Genomic DNA, 19,890 nt, shown 5'->3' with positions numbered 1-19,890 from the left:
AAGACAAGAGAGGGACAGAGATGCACGGGGCCATCCTAAGACAAAGGTAGACACATGCAAATTAAATGTAATTTGGGCAGGCCTAGTGGATTTTATTATTGTTGTGTTACTACTATTACCGTGATTATTATCATTAGTTTTTTAAAACCCTGAAGATTACTGCCATTATATGCTATGACTGGTCCTTGGTACTGGGTAGATAGAGGGAGGAGAGATCATTATAGTTGTGGGGCCTGTCAGGCTAATGCAATAGTTATCCCTATCATACACAGTGTGAACTTTCTTTGAGTATTTATGTTTTCTCTGTCAATTGGACTATACAATTATTTAGTGAAGAGCCATATTTTATATTCTTTTTGTGTACTTTTGGAACAGCCTTAAAGCTAAGCAAAATCAAGCTGAAAGCCAGCTTCACTTGCTATCAGGAAATTGGCATCAGAACCTGTTACTGACAACATCTCTCGGCTGACTGACAACAAGGCATCAGCTCTCACATTTTCACCACCTGGGGCTTTAGGAATGCTTAACATGAATCATGAGCACAGGGATGGACCAGGGCAGAGAGGAGAAGTGCATTTTCAATAACATTGTCTTTCGAACTTTATTCCTTCTCACTGGCAACCGACTCACTGAAGTAAACCAAATGAGAGACATCTCTAAAATATGACTTCTCATAGCAATTGGTTCATTTTTGAGGGTGTTGTGCTCTGTTGTTGGTTTGCTGCTTTTCCTTTTTCAATCTTTTCATTTGCCATTCTTAATTAGAAATTATTCAGAAGTCAAGTTGTACTTTTAAAAACTCATGGGTGGGGCCCTGGCTGGTGTGGCTCAGTTGGTTGGAGCATCATCCTGTTATCTGAAAGGCTGTGGGTATGATTCCCAGTGAAGGCACAGCACACACCTAGGTTGCAGGTTCAATTCCTGGTCAAGGCATGTACAGGAGGCAACCAATTGATATTTTCGTCTCACACTGATGTTTTTCTCTCTCCCTTCCTCTTTCTAAAAGCAATGGAAAAACGTTCTTGGGTGAGGATTAAAAAGAAGAAACCAACTCATGGGTAGGGAATACAATAAAAACTGTGTTGAACCCTGGATGGATGGCTTAGTTGGTTGGAGTGTTGCCCTGTACATCAAAAGGTTGCAGGTTCGATTCACAGTCTGGGCACATACCTAGGTTATGGGTGCCCCAGTTGGGGCACATGTGGGAGGCAACTGATCAATGTTTCTTTCTCATATCGATGTTTCTCTCCCTGTCCCCTCTCTAATCAATAAAGACATCCTTGGGTGAGGATTTTAAAAAACACTGTCTTTAGAGATGAGTTGCTATTTATTAGATTTCTGAAATGTTAGTGACCAAAACACACAGTAGTTTTCCACACCTGGCTTCTACTGTTTGCTTGCTTCTTTGAATATTAGCCTTGGAGCTTTGCTTAGTTTTCAGTTGCTTTCTCCATTTATCAATCCTAATCCTCCATTCAAAATTTTAACTCTGCCTATCAGATAATGCAGCAAACCTGTCTTCTACTCTTGCATTATTTGGAAATCAAGCAGCATGCCCCTTTATTTTGCTAAGTAAGACACTGTTCTGTAGGGCACCTTCCCACTCCCCAGTCGAGCAATGAAGGCACTTGCTTACCAGTCTGGTTGCACTGAAACTGGAGAATATTTCTCTCTGTATTTCCACACATGAAGGAGATTGCCCTTGCTCTACATACTGTGGGATTGTACCTGCAGTATGTACTATGTTCCTGGCATTACTATTGGCAGTGGGGATACAGCAGTGAGGGTTCAGACAAGAATCACTGCTCTTATGGAACTTACTCTGTAACAATGACACATTTAATTACTAGTATGATTTTACATGGGTCCTATAGAGCTACACTAGTTCTTCATCTAGTTCTTCATCTGCTTACATACACACGCAAGTTAAAGTTTTTACGTCCTACAGATGAGGTCTGGGTCATGTTGAAAACCAAATTTTTATCATGACAGGCCAAAAGATGATTGACCTATACCAAATATGGTCAGAACACCTCTGCTGAGCACATGTGTTGATCCAAATAAATAGAAAATAACCAAATGCCACTATTGATTTCTCACAGCCACAGGGATAATGACAGTTTCTTTCTCATGACACCATTTGGCTCCTGGACCAAGACCTGAGCTGCAATGAATGTGTCCCATGCAGCTCTTTCCTGGAGGAGCTACTAACACCATTGGTAATTTTTCTATACAGCTATGACGGACAACTCTTTGGATTTAGTGTTGTAATGTATCTGTCCAGAGATAAGGCTTAGTATTTGGTGAAACACAGTGAATTACACAATGAATGGAAGGGTGTGTGTTTGTACTCTGAGCTCCTCTCTCATTGGGCTTCAATCTCAAAAGCTTGTCTTTTGAGGACATACTGATGCAGTTGGGAGGAGAGAGCCAGCTTCTCCTTAACTCCCAAGTCTGCTGCTTAAGTTTAATGGGTCCTGAGTTAGGTTTGGGAAGAGGAAATGGGGAAGTTACATTTACACGGCAACTCTAACTAAGTATAGTTCCTGCTGTCTGGGTTGAACATATCTATTATGCAGGCCCAAGACTCTGACATGAATTCTTGCATCTGCTCACTGAGTCTCCTGGGGCCCTCTGCTCTTTGCGATAAAGAACTCTGTGCCCTTGTACTGGCGACTGGGGCTTGCCCCAAACAGGTGGTTGGAAACTATTCTTCCTGTTGCTGCTGAACCTTCATCAAGCTAGACTTGAGGGGCCCTGCAGCCTGCTGGGAATTGAGGGAGGTAACCAAAGGGGATTCATATTTTAAACCACTTAAGGAAAAAACAAATACCTTATCCCACTTCTCAGAATCTGCAATGACCCATTTGAGCTTTCTGACATTTATGAATAGTATATTCCCTAAACTCTTGGTTCTTAGATTCATTTTATAATTGGACCATACCTGGATTTATTTTCAAGAATCTCACAATGTGAACTCTGAGGGATGTTTGATCACACCATAGGTGAGGTCCTCATCACTCTGAATGAAATCCAGATTCCTCTAACCTACGCTACTACTATATTAGAAATGCTCCCTTTTTCTCCTGGTGGAGGCTGGGGGAATAGTCAGGGGTTCCACTATACTTCTGGGGCATATTCCTGGGCATCTTCTTGGCTCCAATGTAGACAAGAAGCTTGGGGGAGAGACCATCTTACCTGAGAGCTCCTGCCTGTTCCTAGATAAGACCACTCCTCCCCAAGGCTTCATGGTTTTTTTTGAAGTAGTGAAGAGAGATTTCTAAAATCTTGTATGTGCTCCTAGCAGAGGAGTATGCCCCTCCAATACTCTTAGCACTACCATTAGCCTTGAGACCATTTGGACTAATGTCATTACCCTCTATATCCCTGATTATGTCAGTCATGGGAACCCAGGTCCTCTCCTCGCCACATGCCTGCAGCTATATTTTTTTCTACAGCATGTATCATCTGGCATTTTATATAGTTTACTCATCTATATTCCCATGAGGATGTCAGCTCCACGAGCGTCAAAATTCTTGTCTTTTTATTGTTGTTCTAGTTGTTCTTGTCTAGCATAGTGACTGGTGCATCATATATATTCAATAAATATTTGTTGAATATATGGAATGATGGATATCTAGTATTATTATGAGTTGGTAATTATTAACAATATCCATTCTCTTGGTTTTTGGATGGATGACCCCTGATTGATCCCTGAGGATATATTCATCTTTCCCATAATCTCTGATAGTTGAGGGAACCCTCTAGAACTGAAATCATCACATTACTTTGGGCATAAGCCTTGACACCCCTAGAGACCAATGTGTCCAATGTCTATTGATACTACCCTATCTCAACCCTCTGCCCCCACCCCTACCTCTGCTGGCATATGCATTCTTTTACAAGATATTTAATCCAGGAGAAATAAATTAGCCAGATTTCTGACAATCATAGCCAAATCTAAGGACTAGGGCATGATGGGAAAATGGCATGTAGTGATGGTCTAAGCAATAATTTTTGTAAGACCATCAGACTAATTGGGCCAATTATCTTACCACTTTAATTTCTGAAAAATGCCTTCCTCAGAAGCTAGAAACACTGGGTTGATGACTTTTTCTATGCTCTGCACCTGCCTGGCCCTAGAAGCAATCTTGTGCCGTGCCATTAAGCTGGAATGTCCCCACTTATATTCTGCTACACCAACCAATCCATCAGACCCTGCAAGGGCCTCCCTCTTTAATGACCGATTCCATTTCTAAGCATGCCTGTGTGGCCTTGCAGGCTGGACAGGGCATACTCAGATCATTTTTGATAGCCTGGCCTTGAGTCCTATACCTATGACTTTCCAAAAAGTTTGTTGATTGTATAGTCCCAGAAATACCAACAAATAAAGCAATACAGGCAGTATTTTCAATACCTAATGAAAATGCAAAAAGAATCTGGGAAGTACAAAGCCTCCTATTTATACTGCCAACTTCTAGCTGGCCTTGAAGAACTTAACTGTGCAAATAAATTTTATCACCAACTTGCTCCTTTCAAGGCCAAGATGCCCATGTAAGTCCTCGTGAATCTAGGAGATACCAGAGCAACACCTGCAATGCCATACATGTGGGTCATTCTGAGCAACAGTGCCACACAGTGACATCTAAATCCTGCTTCTACATCGGCGAGGTTTTCGTCCCCATCCCCACCCTGGCACCTCCCTTCACCTTGATGTGTGCCATAGCCACCACCCAGCAGAATGTGGCACTGCCTCATCTAAAAACTCCACACTAAGCTTGGGCATAAAGCTCATTAAAAGGTCACCATCAACAAGCATCAGAGTCCATGGACATCCTTATGAATAAAATAACAATCTTTACCACCCCCAAAACTCAAAAGCAGACACAGAGACTCTCTCCCCATCACTGCTATTTTTAAACCCTCTAAATTCTCCCTGTTGCTCCCACTCTCCATGTCCATATCCCCATTTTAGGCCTGGCTGTATTATCACGCCACTAGCACCCTTGTTGGTCATTGGAAGCCTGGATACAGCACTGTGCTGTGAAAATCCTCTCCAGATTGCAGAGGTGTGAGAAATAGGAACCAAAGGGCAGATATGAGATCCAGCTTCATATCTGCCCTGAGTCCCTGTCCTGGAATTCCACTATTCACAAAGCCTGACCTAAAGCAGAGGGGAGTCAGAGCCTGAGCTGCTCCTTACAGGTGCTGAGGGAGTGACAGCTGATGTACATTCCTAGGAGGCAGGTGGGTCGGGGTATTTCTTCAGCTGCTTGGTCACCAGAACTATATGCTCATCCTTATTTTCTGACTGTGTTTGGTTTTCTAAACTTGCCTTCCTTTTGGGATTATGAATTTAAAGGGCTCACATACTCAAGCATACACACATTGTTGGATTATTGTCTGCACCTCTTCTCACAGGTTCTCTCATACCAACCCAACTAACTGAACCCTCTATACCCCACCCCACCTCTCCCAATCCAACCTATTTCTTACATGCTCAGTTCCTGTGTTGCAGTGAACATGAACTATTTGTTTTTAAGGAATACAGCATCACTTTTTTACAGCATACTTCAGACTCTAAAACTCAGCAATAACACATTCACACTGGATCTTTCATCAATATGGAACTTCTGATCACCCAAGCTTTAAGACCCTTACATATTTAATTCGTTATAATGCACATGTGCAGTATCTATAGCAGATTTTAGATTCTACTGCCCTGTTGATACCAGGCCTTGGGCTGCTGGTGCAGATCTCCATGTGTGCTCAGAACTACCGAGTAGAGCTTCTGCCTCATTCCACTCTTTTCTTCCCAGTTATCTATCCTTTCCTTTGTGGTGAGTCTAACATAAGTCAGCAATTAGCTTTATTTGAGCACATGGTGAGTACAGAGAATAAAAATGGGTGAAGCTCACATGGGTTTATAATCTACGTCTAGAATATATTTGAATGTTGATATTTCTACGAAATTTAGAGAGTGAATCTACTATGTTCTTTGAGGACAGAATTATATCTAACTCATTTTTGTAGCCTGTTCAAAGGTTCTTACAGGATTTGGTGCACATCCCATGCTTAATAAATGCTTACTGAATCAATGAGTCGTCCCGATGGCAGTACCAGAGGAAGATGTGAGCATATCAGTAGGTTGAGAGAACAATGAGGGTAGTTTCAGAAATTAAATTTCTATAACCTTAAGCTCCTGGATGGTCAAAAACAGAACGGAAGCTGAAGAGAGACAGCTCCTTGGAACCCATGGGTCACTGTGAGATTCAATGGGAGACCTGAGGAATCAGTGCAGAACTGAAGAAAATAACCAGAAGGGCAAGTGTGGGAAGATATTTTTCATGTCCATGATTTTTTTTGATCTTTTTAAATATCTGAAAATGTAATACCACAGCCATCACATTTAGTAAAATCCACTTTCATTTTGCTGTGAGTTTTAGTGACGCAGAAAAGTTTCAATTATCTCTACTAAAGGGATGGAAGCAATAGTACATATAATCCAAATGCCATTTCTATTTGTCTTTGGAAAGCATTAGGTGTGCTTTCCCCCAGCAGGTTTGCTCTCATAACTATTAGTTCTAGCTTAGGCTAATGCTAAAACGAGCAGTAGAAGAGTAGAAATGTGTTTATGGCAGAGAGGACTCATGCAGGGCCTAGTATTTGCCACAGTTCATCAACCTCATGAACAGTCTATTTGCAACAAGTGGGATTTTGAACAGAGCAACAGGCAAAGAGTGACTACACATCCCGGATTTTAAGGACTCAGGGGCAGAAGCTCCCGGAGAAAGCTGGAGCTAGCGTTATGAAAAGTGTTGAAGAAGAAAGAACACTGAGTTAAGTGTAAGGCATCTGGGATTCTCATCCTTGATGCCCAAGGGAGGCCACATAATGATTTTGTTTCAATTTTCTTATCTATAAAATGTAATAATGACACCCGTTTTGCCTACCTAGTAGGTTAACTGTGTAAAAAGAGAGTGAGGGCAAAGGGCTTGTAAAAGTATTAAGTGCTAGGAAAATGCAGAGCGCTGACAGACAATCAATGAAATACTGTTGTCACCACCTTTTCAGGATCTGTTCTTTGCCCTGACTCGTCAGTGCTTGGGGGTCTTGGGCTGTGGCTTCTGAAACTTACCCCAGCTAGAAAGAGTCACATTTCTTAAGCAGCCTGTTCTTGGGATAGCTACTTTAATAAGATCCATAGATCCTAACGAATGGATGCATCCTTTCTCAGATAATAGTTTATTTTTTACAGGGATCTAACAGCTATAATGACTTAACCTGATGGCTCTGAGAGTGTGGTCCCTGGAGGAGCAGCACCAGCATTACCTAGGAATTTGTTAGAAATGCAAAATCACGGATCCACCCCAGACCTACTAAACCACATACTGATAGTATGGACTAGCAATCTGTGTTTTAACAAGTCCTCTGGTTGATCCTGATGTGTATACAAGTGCATGACCATTGTTTTAGCTCAAAGGAAGAAAGGAAAGGCTTGGAATTGGCCTCTGGGATGTGCTACTGAGAAGCCTTTACTTTTCTGAAGGAGGCAGAGGAAGGCTTGTGTGACTTTTCAAATCACACTGCACATGTGACTGTGTGTGTGTGTGTAAAGTGATAACCTGGAACGTCATTTTCTCAGGGAGATCTTTTTCCCAACCACATGCCCCCCTACCTCTGGGCACTCCCTGCATCTCTTTCTTGATTTATTTTTTATTTGCAGCATTTATCACCTTCTATGATGGCATGTTATTTGTTTGTTTATTGTCTGTCTCCCTCAGGTAGCACACCCGCTGCACAAGGGCAGTCCTTTTTGTTCACTGCTGTGTCCCCAGCTCTGAGAACTGTGCCTGGCACCTCGTGAGCCCTCAATAAATATTTGTTGAATTAATAATGGGTGAATAAATGATGGCTGAACCTGGGAGATGAGAAAATATTGGGGTCAGACCAAAACGCTGCAAGCATCCTTCTTTGGCAGCACTGCTACAGCACAGGGGCCTTGCCTCTCTGTTTCTACTTTGGGGTCTGGAATAACTCTGCAAACAGGGCTTGGTAAATGCCATCCTCAGGGGTTTCGTTCACTGTACTGTTTATCATTACAAAATATGCCGTGTGGTTTTCCTTAGGTATGGGGATAGTGTACTGATTGATCAACATGTTTGTATGGCTGGCCGGGGTTAGGGGCCAGTCTAAGGGTATGCAACAGACTAGAGTGTGACATGGTGGGGGGAAAAGTTGTCTTATGAATAAAAATCATGACTTCTGAGTTCCAGTCCACATCCTGCCCCTAGCTTGCTATATGGGCTCGGGCAAACTGCTTAGCATTTCTGGGTCCCGTTTCATCTGTTGATCTCAATGATCTCCAAGGTCCCTTCCAGTTGTAATTACATACCCATTCATGTGTTACCTGATTAATGTCTGTCCTTCTGCTGGTAAGCTCCATGAAAACAGAGGCTGAGTCTTTACATATTTGCCTCCCTTATTCATAATGCTTAGCACTGCAAGCATTCAAATATTCGAAAGAGTGAGCACATCCCTATGAAAACCAAATGGTGATTGCAGCCTCATTAGCCTGTGCTCTACACAATGAAGACCCAGGGACATGGATGGATGTGGGTTGCCAAGACCCTGGCCCAGGAGGGATCTCCAACTGCACAAAGAAGAGCCCGAGCTGGCTTTACCTCTCTCCCAACCCCCTGGGCATAGAGAGGCTGCACAGCTCACTAAAGTGAGGACCATGGCAGTGTGCAATGGAGAGCCCAGTCTGGGCCGTGGGCCATCCACTCTGTGGTTTAAGAAAGCATGGGTTTGGGGTTAGGGACCAAATCTGAATCATAAATCTGCTATTTTCTAGCTTTTTGAGTCTGTACAAGTTATTTACTTCCCTTGGCTTTAGGCTCTTCATCTGGCAAATGAAGACAGTACTGCCTGCCTCTCAGGATGGTTGTGAAGACTAGAGAAGAAAACATGTATCCAGTGCTTTCCCAGCCTCTGGTCTGAGAAAGGTGATCAGTGAATGGAAGCCTCTTGTCTGGTTCTGCCTTTGCTGCCCCTTTGTAAGGTTGCCAACAATGCCTCCTTCCCAGAGAACTGGCCCAACTCTGTTCCTAGCTCATGGCGGTGCCCTCACCTGTCTGGCTGAAGGCGGATAAAGACTGGGATAAAAAGTGCTTCTCAAAATAATTACATTTAGAAATACATATTCTCCCCTTTTTGCTTCTAGTTTGCTTGGTGAGATTTTGAGATTTGTAACTTGCTAAGGTGCAATTCTGTAAATAAAATTTAACCGTTAATTACCATTTTAACTTGCTGAGATGTATCACTGAACAGACAGAACTTGAACTTGGGTGCCTTTGTCTCTCCTTCCACCTTGCCCCCTCCCCGTTCCCTGACAGATTTACACTCCTGTTCCTGCCCTGCCTCCTCCACCCTCCCTGCTCCTCACCACACTCATTCACTACATATGGCTGTTCTTTATTCTGGAAAGTAAGTTCTGCTGCTAGGCGACCAGAAGACAAAATTACTGTGGTTGATATCATTCTTATTAGTGATTGTAATTGCAGTGGTGCCGCCATCATGCCAGATGGACGCTCAGTGGCGTCTGTCCCCAGCTAGACAGATCTTCCCAGAGAATGGGATGGGGTGGACTCTCGGTAGAAAATTAAGGGCCTCGGCACTCAGTAGAAAGTATTTATAAATCACTGTATATCAACAGCCTGCTTTAGAATCATTTTATTAGAACACATTCAAGAAAGTGACATACGGAAAAAAGACAGCAGCAATTCTCAGTCATGCAAATGCCCGTGTTAAGGTTCTCCATTGGATTTAATTCAAGTACAAAGACAGTCCTTTCCTGAGCCAGGTGCAATTCCAGAGAATGACACTTTGAATTGAGAGCGCGTTTCCTCCTCAAAGTTCAGAACACTGAACAAGTCCCCTCCTCACAACAAGATTGTGAGATACATAGAAGTGTAAACTTTCAGGATTTTAAGGAACCCTTTACCCAGCCCTCCCCCACAACCCAGCTGGGGGAAATAAATAAGCCCGACTTCGGGATCTCTTAGAAATAAGGTTTAGTCTATTGAAAATAAAGCAGTGGGACTTAAAAAATTAGAAAATGAATATACATATATATATATGTAATGGAATTATCTTTGTCTCTTGCCTTAGTCTGTGGGTCCCAGGAAACTGTGTTAGGGGTTGAGGCTCTCTCTTAAGTGTCTCAGAAGTTGAAAGACTTTTTTTATTCTTTAACTTTTTATTATGAAAAATTGCAAACATATACAAAAGTGGAGAGAATGGTAAAATGAATGCCCACGTACACACCGTCTAGTCTCAATGGCCAACATGTCACCAGAGTGTTTCATTGATTTCTTCTCCTACTTCCCATTCACCCCCTAAAAGGATAATCTGGAAGCAAGGGAAGGCTGGGAGGGTGGGTTTGAACCAGAGACCTCAGGAATGAGTGAGGTTAGGAAGGAAACTAGAAAATCTTGACAAAACCTGGGTAGGCTGAAGCAGATAGAACATTTGTCGGGAAAGTGTTTGTGGCCAATGTTTGGGAACAGCTAGGGTTAGCCCTCTTCTTCTCTGCCATAAACCATGCATTCCTCCTCCTCCCTCTTTCTCATTGGAGCAGGCAGGCTAGACTGGAACAATGGGACTTTCCAGACTGAAGGCGACTGACAATAGAAACGTTCACCCAGGAGAAAAACTCCAGAGACAAGTATCTCCCTCTAATGAACCTGCCCACTCACACTGTAGACCTCTAGGGCAGGGAGGGCCTGGGGTGCCTGGTGTTCAGATTGGGAGCTGGGGGGAGTACCTTGGGTCATGAGGCCTCTCACAGTTCCCTACCGTCCCACCATTTTAGACTTTGGAAAGAAGCCTGGCAACCTCGAATTGAACCCAACAGAGAAGCAGGGAGCCCTGAGGGGTGAGCCCATGGCCTGGGTGGGCAGATTTTGCTTGAAACATGTTGCCCTCTGAGCAAAGGCTGCACCCCACACCAGCTCTGCCAGAGCAGTCTCAAGAGAAGTGGGTGATGGGAGTCCAGGTGGGAGGTCTCAACGGCGGCACGGCTAACCCGGAGAGCTGCAGGGACAAGTCCCAGGCTGCGCGTTAAACGTAAGTGGAGAAAGGATCTCCAGGTCCCAGGTGCCACCGAGGAGCAAGGTTGCCATCCTGTTAAGAAAAGGGCCAGGGCTCTGTGATTTGCATATGACTTTGCAAAACTTTGCATGAGATCACGTAGCCCTTTATAGAAAACAGAAATCATCAGTGCAACCTATTGTATTTCTAGCAACCCAGTGCACAGAGTGCAATGTGGCAAATATACAATCATTTTGTAGAGGAGGTAATGGAGTAGGCAACGCTCTCTAGGACATTCCTTGGTGTGAATGCCCAGGAGCAGCCAACCAGGTCCAGGATCCAGATGAGGATCGCTGGCTGGCTACTTGGGCTAACTTTGCTAGGGCTCGGATCCATACACTGTTCCTCGCATTGGTTCCCTGTAGGACAGACCTGCCGTGACTTCCCAGTGTCCCAGGCATAGAAACAAAAATAGAGCCAGGAATAATATAAACAGAGATGCATTAAATATGATGTCTTAGTGGCAGTGATTGTTAGTGTTTATTTTATGCCTTTTTGTTTTGTAGTTCTCCTGTTTCAACCCCTTTCAGGGTTCCCATGCTCCACCAACAATTCTTGCTATGGCACTCAACTAGGGGGAAAACTTAGAAAAGTTTACCCATGTATATAGTAGATCTTTAGCAGTGATGGACCTAAAATTTATTATTTCAAGTGTTTCCAGGGTCCATGGCATATGGTAATCTGTAATTTTTCTCAGGAATGAGGCTAGTTCACATAGGCTGCAAGGCCAGTCGAGGGAATGGGCCATTGTGTGAGAGAGGGAGCAAAGGATGGGCCGTGATACAGTCTAGTGACTGCACCCCTTCCATAATCTAGTGCGATTACAGCCTTGCTACTGGGTCGTCTGAAGTGATGAGTTATTTGTTTAAGAACAGTGGTCCCTCAAAGAAAGTCAACTTCTAGTGGAATTGGAGGAGTGGCTCCTAGCCAAGAGAGAAGTTCAAGATAAAGAGCATGATCTCACATGTGACTGTGGCTCAGCTCGTGATGTCAAAGGCTCCGTCATACTTGCCACATAGAAACAAGAAAAACAGTTTGAAACTCTCTTAGTAAGAACTCCAGCAGGGCAAAAACTGTTCATTAAGGGAGAGGAAACACTTCAGCATCCAGTTCAAATGGTGGTTACCCTGAGCTGTGAGCAAGACAGAGGATACTTAGGATTCAGGAGACAGATGAGATATTGAAGAAAGCCAGGAGCTGTATGCATGCATTTGTGAAGTAACTCATAGGTGAAGGCAGTATAGCCACAGAGCTCACATTTGCCGGGGAACGAGGGTCTGTCTAATTTCATGTTGCGTTATATTCATGGGGGGTCTGGAAGGGGTGGCATCAGCTGTCTGGATTAGCTAGTCCCCTCCATCATAATTCATGATCATTTCCAGTGTAGTTTATAGATATGCTATAAGGGCTGTAGAATTTATTTTTAATGGCAGAATTTAATAGTTTTAGAAATACTGACCTTGACATTCTTTATGCAGTTGTTAAAATTCTTTTTTTTTTCAAAGATTTTATTTATTTATTTTTAGAGAGGGAAGGGAGGGAGATAGAGAGAAAGAGAAACGTCAATGTGGGGTTGCTGGGGGTCATGGCCTGCAACCCAGGCATGTACCCTGACTGGGAATCGAACCTGCGACACTTTGGTTTGCAGCCCACGCTCAATCCACTGAGCTATGCCAGCCAGGTTAGTTGTTAAAATTCTTAAAGGGAGAACAGTTTTTAAAATATTTTATTGTTGTTTTTATTAATATCTAATTTATTCATTATTTTATTATCCTTATTGTTAACAGCTAATGTTTATTGAATGTTTAGCATGTGCCAAGCAAAGTTGTGAGTGGCATGCATTGTTTCACATGCGTTGCACCACACCTTATGGGGTGGGTAATACCATTACCCCCATTTTGCGGACTGAAGCGCTGAGAGGTCCTGCCCAGGATCATACAACTGGCAAGCAGAGGGGCTGAGCTCTGTACTGAGGATGGCTGGACTCAAAGCTATGCTTACCCAGTTAGTTATGCTGTCTCTTGTAACAGAGAATCCATCTGCGAAGTGATATTTGTATGTTTGTATGTTTATGGATGCCAAAGGTCTTGGAAAGCACCCCTCGCATATTTTCAGGATCCACCTTATCCTTGAGGACCTCGCTAGAAGTGTTTTGAGTCACTTCATTATGCATATTCATTGGGTTTTGCATTCAAATCGCCTCTCCTCTTAAACCTCAAGTTGTGACTGTCTCCGTGTTCCTGCAAATCTGTCTGATGATGGTTTTATACATAAGACATATGACAAATAAATACATGCAGGCCAACTGAACATTTGTTCTCCAAAACCCTGAGGAAATACAGACACTTTCACATAGGAAGCCATTATTGTGCAGAGCCCAGGTGGTACCCTGAAAGAGGTATTAGCACCATGCACAGACGAAATGACAGTCATTCAGAATCTTATTGAGATATATATATATTTAACTTGGCTTAGGAAAGGGCTAGTGGGAAAAGTTTAAGTGGAGGGGTGAAAAAAAGAAGGTCATTAACTTTTTTGAAACACTAGTGATTTCCATTACTTAGAAAATAACTCTTAGTTTGGCAACCACATATATCGTCCATATCTAATAACCCTGTATCTTTGGCATTCTGATTCCCTAGGCCAAGGTAGGCTTGAGATTAGCCTTTTGAAATATTTCCCTGGTTTGGGGAAACCTTAGCACAGAGGCCTTTTCTAGGTCCCAACCTTTCTATCACTGGGAAACCTAAGCTTTGCAGTATTTCAGCTGCATTTCCACACCTGCCAGCACATATTGTCCAAATGCCCTTGTCTTCACCTTTTTCTACAAAAAGCAAGAATCAGTGAGACCCACTTTGACAGGAGTGGCTTTTATTAACCAGGCATTCTTTGCTTGTAGGGAGAGGGGTCTATGCTGAGATTTCCCCCACATCCCACTCTTCAGGCACAGACCCCTTCCTGTGGACCCCTTCAGTGGACTGTGGGTCCTGTTCTAACACTAGACACTCACAACTTGAGTTTCCTGAGCTACAGAGGGATGTCCTGCCAACGCTGGGCGTCCAAGAGACACCATTGGACACCCGGTAAAATAAAAATAGCTACAAATAGGGAACATATTTATTATATTATAGATTTATACTTTTTCTCGTTCCACAAAGAATTTGGGGCAATTTTGCACTATGTTCTTAAATGCATCTTCAGTTGACTATGTGTTCTGCACATTTCTGTCTGATGGATTAGCAAATCAGTGAGGCAAGGGTATGCCTGAATTACTACTCCAATGGGTAAGACACAGTGGACAGCCTCCTCTAAACTCCTGACGCATGCCTTGCTCTGCTAGGCACAGAAGGCAGTGAGCAACTGACACACGCAACACATGGGACACGGAATGTTTCTGGAATTTTAATTCAGGCGTGTTTTGTTCAGTGGATCAGGAAGGGGGAAACAATAGGACTTACACCTTTTGGGTCTAAATGTTACATTGTGTGTTTTTGCCTGAATCGTCCAATTGTTTTTGCTAGTGGGCTTAGCCAGCAGAAGGCAGGTGTGCAGGAGACACCAAAGAAAGACCCAGGCTCAGGTCTCAGCTCTGCCACTTTCTGGTTGTGTGACCCTGGGCAAGTTATTTAACCCCTCTGAGTGACATTTTCTGCAAAATGAGGATAATGATACTTACCTTGATGAACTGTGGAGAGGATCAAATGAGAGACTGTACAGGGACTGCCAGGCTCGTATTAGGAGTTAGGAAGAAAAGCAGAAGGCAGTTGTTATCACCAATGGTTTATGCCACGGGTAATTTCCTCACAGCCAGTCTCCGCACTTTAGTTGGCCTGCCCAGTTACAGCAGGGACTTCTGATGGAAAAGACTATGTCTCTCCCATTAGATGGGTGGCAGGGCAGAGTCCTTGGTGGGGACTTGTGTGCTGTTTGTGCTCCTCCACCTTGGATTTCAAACTAGAGCTCAGACTGGAAATTTTCAGGATACAGCCATCAGAATTAAAGCTGAGGTGTAGAACAGTAAAAATACTGAATTGTGCATATGTAGAAGACATTAAAAAAAACCATGAAATGTATTTTCAGCTTAGCTGTTTTTCAAGGATTGATCTTGTGACCTTATTTGTTTTTTTCATGCTTTCTACTCTGCCTGAAGGGCTATCTTTTGGTTTCTAGACGTGGGTGCTTGCTGCTCCTGCTGACCCCAGGCTCCTCATGCTGAAGTCTGTGGAGGAGGAAGGCCTCTAGTAGGAGTAGAGCTACACTCCACGGGGCTCCCTCTGCAGTGACAGGTGAGGTGCTCCTGCCTCCAGCACACCACCCCAGGGACATCAGCCACAGCAAGAAAGAGGAAGCGTCAATCTCCTGTTTTTCCTCTTTCCATCTCTCCCTCTGCTCAGGGACCCGCTGACAGAACAATGAAACCGGGCAGAGTGGGAGAAATGCCCTTGAAGATACTTGTTTCATATATAATTACTTTCTTTCAAGTTCAGAAAGGTTAGAAAAAGCCTCTTTATCAAGAATTCTTACCAGAGAATGTTTCTTCTGCCCTTAGACTGGGAGAGATGAGGGGGATGCGGGAGGTGGGGGAGACATGGGTCTTGACCTAATGATGCACCACCTATTTGCAAACTTGCCGCCCATGCAGGGCTCGCCCATGTCCTTGACGGAAGTTCTCTGTGTCCTCCTCACCTGGGTCCAGTGTCTGACACTGACTCACTCTGCAAAGCCCCCCATCTGGAACCACAGGGCATTAAAACCAAACTTGAAACAGGTCTGCTTTCTCTCTCTCCCACTGCAAATGTCTTCATGAAATCTCTTCATAAACTTGAAAGTGTTGCTCAAGCTTTTCCTCATCTCCTTATTGCTCTTGACCCTCCACCAGCCAAATGTTTCTTCTCATTCCCTCCACTGACCTAGGCCCCTGACCTTCACAAACAAAGTTACCGGTTCCTCTGCTCACAACCTTGGCCTGGCCTGCGCTTTGGCCCCAATTCACCCTCTGGTCACTTCATCTCATCTTGAGACACTGACGGTTTGTCTGCCTGAGCCCTACGAGGCACCTGCTGTCCCCTTGTCCTTGTTTCACACATAAGGTGGACCTCAGTGACCACCTAATAATCGTGTCCCTTCCCATCACTTAAAAATAATACCTATTGGGGTTTTTTGGTTAATAACAGTAATTTTATTATCAGAGGGAATTTGGAAAAAGCCACCATGCGGAAATAACCACTATTTATTGTATTTTCATGTATTTCCTTCATATATACATACATGCATTCACATATGTATATACACATTATATGTACACAGGGTGGGCAAAAGTGGGTTTATAGTTGTGAGTACACAAAACACAGAGTTTATTCTTGTTATTATTTGTATTTTTATTTGTTAGTTATTGTGTTGTTTTCCAATATGAGCAACTGTAATCCTACTTTTGCACCACCCTGTATATACATACATAAGCACAAATACACACACATATACACACACACACACATACACATTTCAACTTACGCTTAACAGAAACTCAGTTATTTATATTTAGAGGAAAAAAGAAGACCCCAAGCAGGTGGGACAGAAAAGTAACTTCAGGCTGCAGCTCAGGTAGGCCCTTCACCTGTGACAGTCCCAGCCTGGACTTTGGGAGCACATGACTTACTGTTTTATCATGTTATGGGTCTGGTGGCCAGGGAACATATCCAAGATACCCCAGCTTCCCAGACCACATAGATGAATACTTCTTAGAGCATTTATGATAAACACACCCAGACACACACACAAATTCATACACATACATAAACAGAAGTTACACACATAACACATTCCATTCAAACAAGTATTTTTTGAGCACTTTCTGGGAACCTCTAACTCTATCTCAGTTCACTGTAGGTAACACAGGGTATCACATAGAGCCTTGTCCTCATGGGTCTCAGGATTCAGCTGCTGAGACAAAAACTAACCCACAGACAACAGCAAACTGGGAGGAGACGCTGCCTCAAAAAGTGCCGAGGGAAGGGACTCAAGAAATCATTCTAATAATGAAGACGTGTTCCAACAACACTCTTCGTGAGACCTGAAATGTAGCTATCAGGACAGGGAAATAACTTTGGGGACACAGTGATGCAGTACAGACTGGTAGACAAAAGCAATTATAATTTGAAACACCTTTATATTTTAGTAAAGATGATCATACATACCTACCAGAAAATTTATGTTAGAGGACAGGTTTGCAGACAGCAGAGGACCCAGAGGGGGGCAGCTACAGGGGGAAGAGGCCTGTGTGTCAGGAGGCTCTAGGTCTTAGGGCACATTACTGTGATTTGAGAGACATGCTTTGCCTCTTGAAGCTCCCAGGAACAGACTTCGTATAGTATGTGAAAGCCTAAAGCCAGGCTGAAGAATGCGTAATCACTGTGAGGTCCACTGCGATGTTATTTCAGGAAAAGGATGGAGAAGAAAGGAAAACCAAGAAGGGTTAGAGGTCAAGCTGTGGGCCAGGGTGTTAGAAGAGGAGCAGATCTGGGAGATGGCAGACGACGAGTTCAGTTTCACATCTTTTGAGCAGAGTGCAGTTAATGCCATAGGCAGTTGGAAATGGGGTCTTAATCCCAGGGTGAAAGATCAGGGCTAGAAACAGAGATCTTCCAGCTCATTGTTAAGAGTGTAATTTTATGCTGAGTGTAATTTTATAGCAATTTTATGCTATACGTGGCAAATACAATGTAAAATATATAATATATGCCCTGGAAATTAATAAAATAATACAGTTGACCCTTGAACAACACTGGTTTGAACTGTATATGTCCACTTATATGCAAACATTTAAAAACAAATATGTATAGTACTGTAAATGCATTTTCTCTTTCTTATTATTTTCTTAACAACATTTTCTTTTCTCTGGAGGACTTTAGTGTAAGAACACACTATATAATACACATAACATAAAAAACATGTGTTAATCAACTCCTTATGTTATTAGCAAAGCTTCCAGTCAACAGTAGACTGTTAGCAGTTAAGAGTGGGGGGAGTCAAAAATCATGCACAGGCTTTCCATTGTGCAAGGGGTCACTGCCCCAACCCGCTTGTTGTTCATGGGTCCAATGTATTTGGTTTTGAGGGTGGGCAATACTGGTAGTTCGGAGGTGGTGGTGGGAGGTTAAGGTGGAGAAATAGTGAGCATTTAAGTGAAGGGGGCTTGAGCCAGGCTGGCAGTGGAGGGTGGGCCAGATGTGCTTAGGCAAAGTCAGTGGGCATTTCAGGCGATGAAGCAGCCCGAGCAAAGCACGGCATGGGTGGGGGCACCCAGCTCCCAGTGGTCACTGTGTGCTGGCAGCTGACACAGACAGGAAAGACATGAGCATCGTTTAGACCAAGACATGATCATCAAGGATCTCACAGTGTAACACGGGAGAGAAAGACATGCAGGCAACCAATGACTTGAATAAGTACAATGAGTTTGAAACGTACATTGCTGACACTCAACCATTTGGATACACAAAAATGGCAGTTTCCTACGATTCAATATAATGTGAATGCGTTATAGTGTGTATAGCAGATAAGGGTCTCTAAAGGATCATATGTAGGAGGGAAAGCCATATAAATGTGTTTGGAAATGGGCCTATACTTTACCCTGATAAATGTGCTACCGAAGGCTTTTAACAGACAAGTGAGATGTTGAAAGGCATGTTTTAGGAAGATGAATGTGTTGTTGGTAGAAAAAGTAAAATGCAGGGGCAAAATCCCAGAAAACAGGAAGGCCATTTAGGAGGCTACTGGAAGGATTTAAACAAAGGGTAATCAAGGTCTGCCTGGGGTGGTGTGACAGAAATTTTGAGGGAGTTATTCTCAGCGCTTGGCAACAGACTAGCTATCCAGAAATATGCTGAAAATGAATTGACAGGTAAAATCTGAGTGTCTGGGATCATCATGTTGTTCTTCCTCTAAAAGGGAAGCCAAACCAAGTTACCGGTTTGAGAGAAAAAGGAAATAATTTTCTGAAGCTGAGACTGAGGAAAAGCTGGATGTCGAATTGGAAACAGAGGTGAGCAATCGTAACTGCTGTACCTAGCGGAGACGGTACACACTATGTTGTCAGTTGGTCTTATACTTGCTTGTTGGTTCTCCAGCTCCTCAGTAGAAGTTAGCGTTCATAAGGGTCGGTGCTGGTCTGTTTTGTTTCACTGTGCATCTCCACCCTGGAACAGTGCCTGACAAACAGGTGCTCGAAAAATGTGGTGAGTGAGTGAGTCAATTAATATGACACTCCCCCTAGGAGTGAAGTCACTTCAAAGATATTGTTGTGGACATCAGAATGAAAGCAATATGTTGTTGGAAGTTGGTGAGGATCTAGAGAAAGAAGAATCAGGGGCAGAAGTCCAAGTGCAGATCTCACCGGTAGCATGAAATAACAAATGTGTCAGATGGTAGAGGAAGGGAGTTGTTTGACTGTAGCACAAAGAGAAGGTGTATTGAATTGATATACTGGAGGTGGGTAGAAAGGATGAGGCTCAGAGTGTTGTAGATAGGTTAACCTTAGACTCTGAGTCTAGAGAAAGAATGAGGGAATAAAAGGACAGTGATGCATCGGGGTGAAGATAAAAGTAATTCGGTAACCTCCATGCTAAAATAAAACAGACTCTCAGTGTTTCTTGGGTGCTAACAGTAAAGTCTAAAATCCTTTAAATAGTCTCCAGGGTCTGCCATGATTTGAAGCAAACAATCATTCCAGCTTTATTTCCC

At 43.3% G+C, this 19,890-nt stretch overlaps 1 protein-coding gene across 19 annotated transcripts in view; it reads right to left on the bottom strand.

The window, feature by feature from the left end:
- The window catches only part of KALRN (kalirin RhoGEF kinase), a 698,826-nt gene that overhangs the window by 177,491 nt on the left and 501,445 nt on the right, over window positions 1-19,890 (bottom strand). For 6 of the 19 annotated variants that reach the window (XM_045851437.1, XM_045851440.1, XM_045851442.1 and 3 more), the window contains exon 34: window positions 9,740-11,187. The exons of the other annotated variants lie outside the window; for them this stretch is intronic. In XM_045851437.1, the coding sequence (XP_045707393.1) occupies window positions 11,125-11,187 (63 nt within the window). In that variant the 3' untranslated portion in view covers window positions 9,740-11,124. Of the gene's footprint in view, window positions 1-9,739; window positions 11,188-19,890 lie in introns of those variants that run through there. 19 annotated transcript variants of the gene reach the window in all.

This window comes from Phyllostomus hastatus, unplaced genomic scaffold, assembly GCF_019186645.2.
Source record: "Phyllostomus hastatus isolate PE091 unplaced genomic scaffold, TTU_PhHast_1.1 phas_contig_86, whole genome shotgun sequence".
In the NCBI taxonomy this organism is placed as follows: domain Eukaryota; kingdom Metazoa; phylum Chordata; class Mammalia; order Chiroptera; family Phyllostomidae; genus Phyllostomus; species Phyllostomus hastatus.
This window is presented reverse-complemented; position numbering and strand designations above follow the sequence as displayed.